Source organism: Mus musculus, chromosome 19 (genome assembly GCF_000001635.26).
Source record: "Mus musculus strain C57BL/6J chromosome 19, GRCm38.p6 C57BL/6J".
In the NCBI taxonomy this organism is placed as follows: domain Eukaryota; kingdom Metazoa; phylum Chordata; class Mammalia; order Rodentia; family Muridae; genus Mus; species Mus musculus.
In genome coordinates, this window is record NC_000085.6 from 33,611,623 (window position 1) to 33,625,573 (window position 13,951).

At 35.7% G+C, this 13,951-nt stretch overlaps 1 protein-coding gene across 1 annotated transcript; it reads right to left on the minus strand.

Annotated features, from left to right (window-relative positions):
• Positions 1-1,526: 1,526 nt before the first annotated feature.
• Positions 1,527-13,627, minus strand: Gm8978 (predicted gene 8978). Its single transcript, NM_001323251.2, has 9 exons — positions 13,522-13,627; positions 11,780-11,897; positions 10,856-11,054; positions 9,314-9,423; positions 8,015-8,151; positions 6,084-6,227; positions 4,811-4,882; positions 3,258-3,329; positions 1,527-2,348 (listed from the first exon to the last, which is right to left on the minus strand). Exons 1-9 carry the CDS (start codon positions 13,618-13,620, stop codon positions 2,100-2,102), a joined length of 1,200 nt encoding a protein of 399 aa, NP_001310180.1. The 5' UTR covers positions 13,621-13,627; the 3' UTR covers positions 1,527-2,099.
• Between the last annotated feature and the right edge of the window lie 324 nt (positions 13,628-13,951).

A 13,951-nucleotide genomic window follows, 5' to 3' on the forward strand; every position in this document is an offset into this window, starting at 1 on the left:
GTGAGCCACTGGCCGGACACAACATCCTGGAACCGTGGCATCCTGTAAAGAATGCTCCAAATCTGTCCTTGCTTTCCCTCAATGTTGCTTTACTATAAGTGCCTCTAAGTATTGATTTTGACATATAGTTAAGTTAGATTCTTCACCAATCCTAGGCAGTCCTTCAGCAGACCCAGGGCATGGATAGCTGAGTCACTGCCCTACACAGGAATTTACAATTAATTATCTAGGAAGAAGGAAGGTTGTGATTTAAGAAGGAATTAAAGTAAATACTTAGAACTATAGATAGCTGAGTTACACCCATACACAGGAATTTACAATGGCCTAGGGGGAAGGTGGACTATACAATAGATTAGAATTGGAACAATGGCCAGGACATGAAGCCCCTGCCCCTGTCTTTTAAGATTAAGCTGACCTTATGTGGGACTGCTTTTGATCCCAATTGTTAACATTGATTTTTTTTATCCCAGTTGGTTCCTCTTAGCTTTTTGTATGCATTCCTTTGCTTTATGTAAAAGTCACTTATATGACTGGTGCTCGCTTTGAGACAAATTCATTCAGATAATGCACTCCCTTGTGTCCAAGTGTGTCACCCTTTTTGTCTCCAACTCCTTGCCCACCTATCTGGAACCTGGATTTTCTCCCTCAGATAAAGGGGGGACCCCAACTGAGGCCAGTCCGTGGCAATCCCCCAGTGCTAGGGACATCCTTGTAGATCCCCGTAGATTCCCACTGCACTAAGTTTCTACCTTGTCTCCTCAAATGCCTCCAACTCCACTTGTTTCTCCCAGTGATCTATCCTTCCATTCTCTTCCTCTCCTGATCCTTCTTCTTCTCATTTCCACCTGCCCCAAGTCCACCCACCAAATCCATTCTCTTTCTCTGTCTTATGTGCCTAGTCTTACTGTCACTTGTGAAGCCTTGAGAGGCCAGAACGTTTCTGAAGGACAATGGAAGAGAAGTGAAATGGGAAGAAGGTAGATAGGAGCAGGGAACTAGAAGGGGTGGAGGGAGTGGAAACGGCAGTTATTTTGTAATGTATTAAAGAAGAATAAAAATACTTTTAAGAAACATAAAACCACTTATTAATAATTTGGCTTTATTTCAGAAATACTACAGGGAAAATTTGACATATTCCAAGCCAATAAATGTAATACATGATCCCATAAATGGACGAAAAACAGTAATTATGTGAACATCAATAGATGGGAAAAGGCCTTTCACAAAAGTCCAATATATAATTAGTTAAAAGACCTACACAAACGTGGAATACAAGGAACTTAACATACATGCGCACATGTGCACATGCACAGACACACACACACACATCTTTATAATCATGGAAAATATTGCAAGAATAATACATTTGAGACTGGGCATGGTTACTCTTTATATTGTTTAAACTATGCCCAGAATTATTACTTTAGGATTAAAAAGATAAGAATTAGATTAAAATTTTAATAATAAAATTAAAATTGTGTGTTTGAATTTGTGGTCACTTTGTGTTGCAAAGAAAGTTCAAAATACTTTATTTTACAGGGAATGAATGATCAATTCTGTGGATAATTTTAAATATCTTATATCACTTTAAATATTTCCTCTTCCCCTCATGCCAGAGAATACTGACATAAGTGACTTATTCAACAGTGGCTGATCCACACCTTTGTTGTGATGGAAAGTTTGAATTTCGACTAGTCACTAAGACTTGTGTGATCTAAGCAACAAGATTACCTGTCCTTCTATAGCCTTGGTTCTAATGTATGAAATGTGTTCTGATCTGTTCTTCCGACAGCATCATGTCTGATATCACAAATGGGCCAGGCCTCTTTCTTTATCAGTATATTAGGATTTCATTACTGTAAATTAAAAGCAAGTCTTTTATTCAGGAAAAATCACTTCAAAAATATATGAACTTAGCTTAATTTAAAACAGTCACAAGATGAAGTATTCTTTTGATGGTCATAGATTTCATTACTGCAACAAATAAACCAATAGCTTTCAAAAAAAAAAGATAATTAAGGAGGAAAATGCCAAACAAGACAATATTTGCACTTATAACAGCAAGAGACTTTCAGAAACGTTTAAAAACATGCAAAAAGCTAAATCTGTATGTCACCATCATATTTCCTAAGAATTGTTAAAATTTCCTCAGAAACCTCTTTCCTCGCATTTAATCCCATTATAAAATCAAGATGACTAAAATCAGAAATAATCTTATGGTATGTGAGGTTGGAGATTTTGGGTACCAAATTTGCAACATCTTCTGGGTTAGACAAAAAATCTTTTAAACCACTAAACATGGCAGTTGGAACCTTCATGTCTTCCACATTGTATACAGGAGGAGTAGTCTGACCGAAAATGACAAAGACCAATGTGTTAATAAAAAAACTTAACAAATTCAACAAAACATTAACAAAAATAACAAATTTTTTATGGCTCATTCTCATCTGTGACAGGATGAGAATGACACATTTCTTATATCCATAGTAATCACTGATCTCAGCCTTTCTCAGGTAAAAGTAATCTTATTTTTATATATTTGCTTACTTTAGTTTTGTCACAGCTACTATCTATGTAGTCTATGCTGCTTTCTTGGCAGAATCCTCCCCTCTCAGTATCCTGAATCCTGAGGTCACTGCTATGTCCCACCCCCTATTATATTGATCTGTCATCCAAGCTTGATATCATACAAGTCCCAAGTTCTCTGAATCTAGATCTCTACATGTGAAATGACTCTATCAATAAGTGTCTGATATATCCCACATAATTTTGTGAGAGTCACATGATGTGTTAGGCAGAATATTGTCATTGTATAACTATACACAAAATAATGATATACATTTTGATTCCTCTCAAAGTTCTGTGTAGTCCCTCTTTCAAAGAAAAATGAAATATTCCAAAGACTTATTTAAAATCAAGGTTTGGGCTGGTGAGGTGGCTCAGTGGGTTAGAGCACCCGACTGCTCTTCCGAAGGTCCAGAGTTCAAATCCCAGCAACCACATGGTGGCTCACAACCATCCGTAACGAGATCTGACACCCTCTTCTGGAGTGCCTGAAGACAGCTACAATGTACTTACATATAATAAATAAATAAATCTTTAAAAAAAAAAAAAAAACTTGATGTTGGATCACAGCACTGTGCCAACGCTTTCCAAATAGACAGAAACCGACGCATTGCAAAAATCAAGGTTTACATTTCTTAGATCATATACCTTTTGTAAGGGCCATATCATTAAATCTGGGAGAAGAGACTTACCTGATTATAGTGCTGCATATTCAGAGATGGACTTCCCCAATCATAAGCCTGAAATACACCACTTCTAATTGCCTAAAATACAGAGAAAACATATCATTAATTACAAAAACTTATGATAGAATCAACATTTATTGAGTTCTATTGCCTCGTTTTACAGTAATGACACATTGGCCCAGATAAATCCAGTACATTTTCTATCTTAATGATAGTAGTGTAATGATAAATCAATGGGTACCAAATTTAAGTCCTAGAGATTTACACATTTTATGAGTAAGTATAAAAAGGACCTTGAAAATATTTTTACTTTTATAACACCTCAAACAAAATATATTTTACCACCATTTTAATAATACTTAAACCATATCAATTAGTATGTATTTGACAGCAAGAAAAGTCGATAAGAAGCTGAAAAAATATCATTCATGAATGATAAAAGTTTAGTTATTAATGCAGTGATGTATCATTTTATGTTATATTTAGTTTTAGTAGTATGTAGTCAATCTCATCTTATAATTGTTTAATTATCTAATGTGTTTAACTATAAGAATTTAAATCAATGCGTATAAGAAGAATAAAATGTATAATCTCACATTAGTACTTGTAAAAGTTACTTTACTACTCTCTAATTCAAATGAATTCAAACTATACTTCAGAGTAATTTAGTTGCTCTTTGGATTAATATTTTATGTAATAAAATTTGTACCCTTCATATATAATTTCATTTACATAATTGTTCTTTAATTTTACACAATACAAAAGTTTTCAGAAAATGTTAAGGTAGTGTTATGCTGAATATTATTTATGTCTAAAAGTAGAAAAACTTAAGCGGTTATAATGATCAGGAGTAAATAACAGAAACCAATGTTAAGGGAGTTGCAGTATCCAGATTAGAATTTTGTCAACAAAGTAATTTAAAGCAAAATATCTCAGGATGTAAAGCATTCTGATTTATTGATAATGGGATAATAAAATAAAAAAATTCATACCATTAAGACACATAACATGAATGTATAAAATTACGTGGTAGATCTTTGAACAGAATTGAAAAGCAAAACAAAACAAAGAAACATAAAACCTTCTAAGATGACTTGCTTCCTGTTTAGGTAGCAGTTTGCCTCTTGTCAAATAACATGAGTAGAATCACCTGGTTCTATCCACAATTTTTTGGCTGACACATAGGAGAATATGTAGGTATACAAGTTATCAAAGTTTGTTCATAGACCTCAAGGGTACTTAGATTTTCATCTTCAATCAGTTCTGGGAAATTATTTAGTAAATTTGATGCTACTTGGATATCTAATGCATGTACATAGATTTGCTGATTGGAATAGAAAGTCATTCTCTTTTAGGATAAAATGACCATTCTGCTTTTTTGACATTTTATTCATTTATTTTTTTTTTTTACAAAGGTTTTATGCACCAGAAAGTCCCTGTAAACTAACACTTGAGAATTGAATACCCTTATCACAAAGACAACTGGAGAAATTTTTTTTTGAAACTTACAAAGGAGGAGAGTCTCAGAATTAGAAGGAAGAAAAGAGACATATATTTACCTGACCATAATGTATAAGAATTTGAATTGATGATTCTCCTAGACTGTGTGTTATGTACACATCAATACGGCTCTAGGAGAAAACAAGATACAACGTACATTTGTCAGCATTTAATTTTCTTCCACACAAACAATTTCTTTCCAAAGAGTGAGGCTGTATTACTTCCATATAAAAAGAACAGTGGATTTTGCAAAGGACCCACATTCAATTCTGAGCACTCTTATGGAGGCTCACAGACACCGATAGCTCCAGTTCACAGGCATTCTACTACCCCTATGTGCATCAGAATGTGAACAAACATGAATACAAGTAAAACACTCACTCATACAAAGTAAAAGATAAAAGCTATTTATGTCCAGTTTATAATGAAAGTCTTGATTTTGACTGCAATATGGAATCTACATCTTATTGTTACAATAAGAAAGGTTTTCATTTTTAATTTTTAAGACACAAATACAATTCCATCATTTTCACTTTCTCTGCTCTCCCATGTTACCACTTATACTTCTTTACATTCTCTAAAATTTGTGAACTATAAAGTATTTTTTAAATTGTTACACATTCCAAATATATAAATACAACCTTCAGAAGCATATAATATTTCTTGCATGTTTATGATTTCAGGGCTCACCACTGAGTTTTGTTAAATAGAAATAGTACTCACACCAAAAGTATGGTGTGAGCTTCTCACGAGAGTTGACTCTAATATTTTTTTAACAGTACATACATATTTTGTATGTTTTGCTGTTATGTTATTCAAAGGATATGATTTGCTATGAAGGTAGAAGATTTAGAAAAGCTTAGATGTTAGCAAATCTAATCATTTACTTCTCATGTATTCAAGAATTTCTTTTTGTTAATAGAATCCATATTGTATGTGGTAGATTACATGGACCTATTCTTAATTTTAGAGTACATGTGCTGAAATGGGTGATCAGTTACTTGATGAATGACAGCAGATGCATTCACTGAACCAAGTAGAAGAAAAGATGAAAGTCATCCATCCAGATACTCAGCTCTTTACTCATAACTGGTGGACAACAGACCTGTGCTCTCATGGTGAGAACTTGGAAAGCAAGTATGCAAAGCAAACCTTGATTTTCATATGTACCAGACTAAATGAATTAAATGAAAAACAAAAACAAACAAAATGAATTGAAATTAATTTACCAGATACAGTTGTTATCTTAGCAACACACACACACACACACACACACACACACACACACACACACACACACACACGATGAATTTGAAAGAAAACAACACCTACTGTATTGAATTGCTCTGGAGAATATCCAGTCAGTGAGCCCAGTACAGTAGCGCATCCAGCATCAACCAACTTAATATCGCACACATGTTGAGAGAGCCTACTGAAAACTTTGGTAGGGAAGAATTCTTTTTCACCAAAAACAATCTGAAATTGATAGATGTGAAGAACACCTCTTAGTGTGAGAAAGTGTTTTGTCTGATAGAAGCATGATGTTTATAGGAAGTGAGACATAAGACTAAACTACTGTGTGCTGCTGAAAGGTGGATTGGCTTGGGTCGTTGTTCACTACATGATTGGATGAAGTGTGCTAGATTTATTTTTAATCCGTTGAAATTGAATGAAAAATTCTGAGAATCCTGAACATCATGGGATGACAACAATTTTTCTGTTTCTTTATTGTGGAGGACTTACTCAGGGTTAATGCTTGGTGGACCTATTTAAGTAAACTCTGAATAGAAATGACTATATTTTGAAGTATGCTTAGAATAAAATGAAAACATGTCCACAGAAAAACTTACAAATGAGCAAACCTGAAAAAACATTGAAAACTCTGTCAGCGGTGGTATACAGATTAACTGAATGTCTTACATTTACACAAGAGATTACAATTCTTTCACAGAAGAGGTCCCTGTAATGCTACACCATAGATGAACTAACGATATTTACACCAACTGAGATAGCCAAGACAGGGGACCCCAGAGCACATAATTCCATCTAGGTGAAATGACTAAGATCAACAGCCTTAGTAGACACACTGGTGATTCGAGATGCTGGGGGGGAAGGAGACAGTGGCAGCTTCATGTAGAAATGATGTCAGATATTGAAACACACACACACACAATACATACAAAATAGGAGTTCTCAAAGAGCACATATTATGCTGTGAGAGAGTGTAACATGAAAAATATGACTCTAACTAGCTGAATGTTAACGCTGCACATCTGTTACCCAAAGATAATCCCAGCTTTTTAATTTTTTAAACAAAGGAGATTTGGAAAAGTCCAATGGCAGCTGAAGTTTCCATCCCAGGAGAAGGAAGTAAAATTCAAAGATCTTTATAGTGTCTTCTCTATGTTTCAGCTCTCTGTGAACTGCACATGTAGTTGAGAAGACAAACTCAAGGCGAGGCAATGGAACTGGAAAGATTCAAGAGTACTGAAGGTTTGAGATAAGACTTGTGTCTAAGCAACACAGTAATCAAATATTTATCAATGATTAGACTGTAAGTAGCCAAGAGCGCAAAATTAGATTTCTGAAACCTTATATTCTAGCACTCTGTATGTACTAGTAGAATGATATGGGAATACTTTGTGGTAATAAAGCCAGTGACACAAATACAATAGGGCTATGGATTTTTTGACAAATTATATCTTTACCAATTTAAAAATGAATAAGTAGTTCTGCCTCTGTTTGAAGACAGTTATAGAAAACTCGAAAACTAGGTTTAAAAAAAATTACATTAGGAAATATTCCAAAACATTATCTGGTACAAAATGATCATCCCTAAAATTATGTACCTACATAGAAGCAACACTGAATGAACTTAGTATGTACATGTATGTGTAATGGTGATACTGAAGGAGACAGTCATGAACTTGCAGGGGAAGAGGCACAGAGGAATTGGAAGAGAATAGGAAGGAATGGGAATGATGTCGATATAGTTCTAATGTATGAAATTGTCAAAAATAAAATATAAATTAATATGAAGAATAATAAATATTAAAAATATATAGATAAAAGAAAAATACATCCATCCTAAGGAAAGTGCATTGGACAAAGTGCAGACTGCCAAACTTTGAGGAGAGACTTTCTGCAGCCATCAAGGGAGGAGGTGTGGGTGAGTGAGCACCAGACTGTACTGGTAGATCTCTTCCTTAGCAAACTTGTTTGGAAAAGTGTAAGTTTACCACCACTTTGACTTCATCACAAACCTTGAAAGCCGTTGGAGTGAAATAAGCTGGAAGGCGCCCAGCACCTTTGACATATTTAACAGTATGAACTGGAGCTATTAAAATGCTGAGTTTAATCTTTTCAGCCAGTTCTTGATTTGTTGCAAATGCCCCCAGAGCTGAAAGAAATAATACATATGAATATAAACATGTTTTATGTAGTTGCTGTTCCCCCTCCTTAATATTTTCTGCATAGTTTTGTTTTTCCCCCCACAGAGAATATGTTTGCTTTTTGCAGACATTTAAACTTGTTCCTGAAGATTTCTCTTAATTTACTCATCTCTTCAATTTGCATCTCCCCGCCACTACTTACTGTGAATGATGCTGTTTATGACTTACCATTAGGGAAAAAAAAAAACAGTCTAGAAGAGGAAAAATACTCCGGTCGTTAAGAGATCTCTCTAATAATTTTCTGGAATTCTGTTACTTTGGCCTTTTCCTTTCTGGGCTGTTGTACATTATTTTGTTTTGTATTCTCACCAATGGAAGCTTATTTACTTTTATTAAAGACTTACAGATGATCTTTGAGTTTTTTTGACTGCTACCGCAAACATTTGAGACTGACCATAATTAAGGATCCACTCACCACTCTTAAATAATAAAATATTCTCTGATTATTGGAAGCGAAACCTATGCAAAGTACCACACATTGATTTTAATGATCTCCAGATTTTTAATGATCTACCTTCACATGTCCTCTCTGTAGCATAGCTAGCCCATTTGAGCAGGTGAACATCTATATACCAATCTACTTATCTATCTACAATCATTCTGTCTGTCACATTATATATTGGACAAATGGATACATTAGTTAGAAATATCTTCCTTGACCATATGTCCTTAGTCACATTTGTCCTTTGAAAGTATATTCTTTGTACAAACCCAAACAATATCAATCAAATCTGTGTAAGAGCTGAATGAGACAGTGGAGACAGATTCATAAAGCATTTTCTAAGAAAATGGACACTCCAATTTTCAATATGTATAATGCCATTTGAGAAAGAACACTCACGCGAGTGCACACACACACACACACACACACACACCACAATTATTAGTCTCATAACTTCTAGGTATAGAGAACCCTAGGATTATATCACATTATGGACTTAATTTAAATATTTTATGCAATAGATACTGTGATTTAACATTTTACATTTTAAAGCAGGCTACAGTTGTTATCATCTGTCAGAACTTCTCTGTGTTTTACAAAGCAGTGTAAATTATATGTATATATTTGTTCTTCAACATACAACTTCAACATTGTTCTTTCTTGCATACCGATTAGGGTTCCTTGAGAATGGCCAGTATAGTAAATCTGCTTTTGTCCTGTTTTCTCCAGAATGAACTTAATGATGGCTGGAAGGTCATATTTTATCATCTCATCATAACTGCAAGAAAACAGAATGGAGAAAAATTGATTTAGTTACTAACCAATAGGTAAATAATTTCTGTTTTAAATGATGTCTCTATGTGATCTATGTGAAAGATAACATGGTTCACAAAGTGTTGGCAATTATCAATTACTATCCATTTGTTCACTATGTTGCCACCTTATGATCACCATTTCTTTGTGATTACAAATTTCCCATGACATTTGTCCACAGTTATTTACATTGCACAGAATTGAGATAGCTTGCTATGTGCCTAGTGAATGAACTGTTAGACTTAATTCAGAGCACTTTTGCTTTAGAGCCAATTTTCTAAAAATTCTAGGTTCTTCATATGAGCATTATATGATTTAGGATTGGGAAGTAGGTTGCAAAATCTATACCAAGGTCCCATGGGGGGAGAGAGAGAGAGAGAGAGATTGCTAGAGGTATGAAGATGAATACGTAAAGGAAGTCGATTAAACAAATTAATGAGATAATATTCTACTACTCTGTGATATAAAGTAGTCATATGTACAATTAACTTTCTCTCTTCTCACATACTTGTCAGTCTTTACTCTAGCAAATTACCAACAGTATCAGCTAAGGAGGCAGTTCATTGGAAAGCAATTGGGGAGTGAGTCTGATCCACAGGACCCACCTTAAAAATAAAAAAAGTCAGGTATGATGTTGACTACCTGAAATCCTAGCACAGGAGAAGAAATAAATAATTTGGCTGAGCACCCAGCCTACTCTACTTAGAGATTCCAAATTCAGACAGCCAAATTGTGTTTAAGGGATGACACTTGAATTTGTGCTCTGATTCTCACATGAATACCTATTCATGAACATACATGATTCATACACAAAATCATGTACACACACAAGAATCTGAATACACGCTTAAAGAAAAAGTAATTGAGAATGGTTGTAGGCAAATGTCTGTTTTCCAAATCATTTAAAAAATATATCAAATTTACTTCAATAAAACAATTTTATACAGACATCGGTGAGCCTTTTGATAAGACTCAGTGAGTAAAGACATTTGTTACCAAGCTGGTTGTACTGACTTTATCCCCAGGACCAACGTGGATAAAGTATATAGCAATTTTTTTAAGTTGTTTCTTGGCCTCTCTAAACAAATTGAAGCATTTACACACACACACACACACACACACACACACACACACACACACACACACACACATAATTTTAAAATTAACTGGATTGATTAGTAGACTAATATTTCAAGAAGACTATAATGACAATTTTATTATAATTATTAGGTATAGTAATCATAATACAAAGGTCCAAACTATATTACCCAAATCATTCTTCTAAAATCATTCTAAGTGAAATGCCTTCAATTCAGACTCACACAATTAATTAACCATTAAACTATTTGACATTCTTTTAACAAAAAAAGTAGAAATCACAGGGAATTGTTCCTTACCTAAAAGCCCAGAATTCTTTAGAATCTGTGTTGAGCGTCACATGTTTCTTTGCCCTGGTACTTCCTCTGTTGTTTCCCAACCACACATCATACCCAGCATCTGCTAGGATGAAGGCCAGGCTGTTGTCAGGAGGATTGGAAACCCATATACCAGCAGTTGAAAACAAGCCATGGAGACAAAATACTACCATCTTTGGGGCTGTAAAACCAATCATGAACATGCTTTACACCATTAGAGTCTACTGACAATGTAAGCAAGAAAATCAAATACTCATAATGGAACCAAAAGATTTTGAAACTAGCATACAGGGATGTGCTAAGACTTCATTTCACTTATGTCGGTTAATCAATCAATATGGAACTGCACACACAAAAGTGTTGTTTCTATAGGATTTTGATCTCCTTCCTACCACACCCTAATCAAGCATAAATTTTCTTATATCTGTTAATCTTTTAGATTTTATAGTTTGTAGTTATTTAAAAGGAATTGTTCATATCTTCGAAAATCCAAGAGTCAAATGTACAAAAATACTAATTGCTAAACATCCAAAGATTAATATGCAGTTTCTTTTAAAACTCATTGGACTCTCAGAACATCAAGGGCTTCTAGGTGGATATGAGGAATGAACCAAGTCATATGTATTACCATGTGGATCATAAACTGTGAATGATCACTACAGGAAACTTAGGGATCTCCCAGATGAAGTGTGCTTGAAAATTATTTAGGGGCTCTGAGCCCTCAGTAGAACCACACCCTTGTCCTCACAGTGACCAATGAAAGCTTGGTTCCTTCAAGCCCCTGTGGTAGTCATGGGTGCCAGGGATCTCTGTTCTTTTGACATCACTCAGTTTGGAAGTGCCTTTGTAGTAAGTCATTGCCTCAGGGTGCTAAGAGCTTCAGTATGTATCTCACTCAGATCTTACCTGTACTATTAGCATTGTTCTTCCCATGAGGAATTCGGTTAATTGGAAGAATGTAACCATCATCAGTCACAACCTCATATTCTTCACTTGGATATTCCCAGTGTTTAATAATCTCACTCTACAAGAGAAACCATACAATAATGGTTTTCATGAATTCTTTTTTATACTTACTCATTTCTCATGATCCTCAAAATAGAATTATTTCTTCCTGGTATTAAGTCATCATTCTGGTCACTGTTCAGATTGTAAGAGATGCAGCCATTTAAAAAGGTTCAAATAAACTCACAGAGATAAAGCAGATTCATTTAATTTTATTAGTGATAAGAATAGCTTAGAAATTGTAGATAGATCTATCTGAACACCCAGCTCTACCACTCTTGGGCATATACCCAAAAGATGCTCGAGCATGCCACAAGGGCACGTGTTACACTATGTTCATAGCAGCCTTATTTAAGATAGCCAACAGTTGGAAAGAACCCAGATGTCTCACAAATGGAACAATCGATACAGAGAATTTACACAATGGAATACTACTCAGCTATAAATGAGGACATCATTAGTTTTTCAAGCAAATGGATGGAACTAGAAAATTTCATCTTGAGTAGGTAACTCAGATCCAAAAAGACATGCGTGGTATATATTCACTAATACGTGGATATTAGCCAAAAAAGTATAGAATACCCAGGACATAACACAGAAGACTCAAGAAGGTTATCAAGCTGAAGGACAGAAGTGGGGAGGAAAGCAGTTTTGGGGACAGATGGAGGGAGGGGGCTGGGAGGGAGAGGAGACAGAAAAGTGAGGAGTGGAACATGATCAAGTATTGGGGGGGGGGTGAACAGACTGAAGCCCTGAGGGCCAGCAGAAAGAATGGAAACAGGCAACCTTGGGAGGTAGGAGGTGGGGCAGACCCTCCAGAATGTAGCAGAGACCTGGAAGTTGAGAGATTCTCAGAACTCAAAAGGAGGAACCTTAGATGAAGTCCTACAGTGGGGAGTGGGAACTTGTAGAATTCTCCTCTAGTGGCAGGACAAGTGGAGGAATGGGGTTGCCACCGCACAGTCAAAAGCTCTGACTCAAAATTGTTCCTGTCTGAAGGAACTGCAGGGACAAAAATAGAGAAGAACATGAGAGAAATGAGATTCAGTGACAGGCCCAGATTGGGACCCAGCTCAAGCAGTGGCCAGGGAATCTGACACTGTTACTGATGCTGTGGTGTGCTTGCAGACAAGAACCTAGCATTGCTGCTTTCTGAGAAGCCCAACAAGCACCTGAAAGAGCCAGGTGCAGGTACCAGCACCCAACTAATATACTGGACAGAAGCCGGGGTCCTCTGTGGTTGAATTAGGAAAAAGTTGGAAGGAGCTGAGGAGGAGGGTGGGCCCCATGTAGAGAGCAGACGCCTCAACTGATCTTACCGTCGAGATCTCTCCAACACTGAGACACCAACCGGGCAGCATACGCCAGCTGATATGGTGCCTCCAACACAGATACAGCCGAGGTTTGCTTGGTCTGGCTTCAATGAGAGAAGATGTGCCTAACTATCCAGAGACTTGAGGCTCTAGGAGGTTGGGAGTTCTGGTGGGGTGGGGTGGGGCTGGGGGCATCCTTTTGGAGATGGAGCTGGGGGAGGAGGTATGGAATGGGGAGCGGTTGGGTGGGGCAGACGAGGATGGGGATGAAGACAGGACTATAAAAAATAATTAAAGAATTTAAAAATAAATTAAAAATGAATAGCTTACAACATTCATGTTAGATTCAGGATTCTTGTTTTGTCCAATTAAACAAAATATTTTTCCAAGTACATGGATAAGGCACATTGTTCTCAGCAGCCACAGCATTTTAAACCTGCAGAGAAGTAGTTATTTTCATGAAGGAGCAAAAGGCATGGTACTATGTATCTCAGTTTATTGCATATATTTTATGACCATATGCAGCCTTCCTTCACTGAAAATTTTCATATTATATAATAAGAATCTTAGATGAACTCAAAAACTTTAAAATAAATACAGCAGAAAACTATGGGACAAAGAAGAGCTTAGATATAATTAAAAGTCAGTTTAGATATAATTAAAATTGACAATATGTTTTATAAAATCTGTCTGTTTCTTAGCTGTTCCTAAAAACAAAATAATCTTAACTAATTTGCTGATAAAACCTCACTGATGCCTA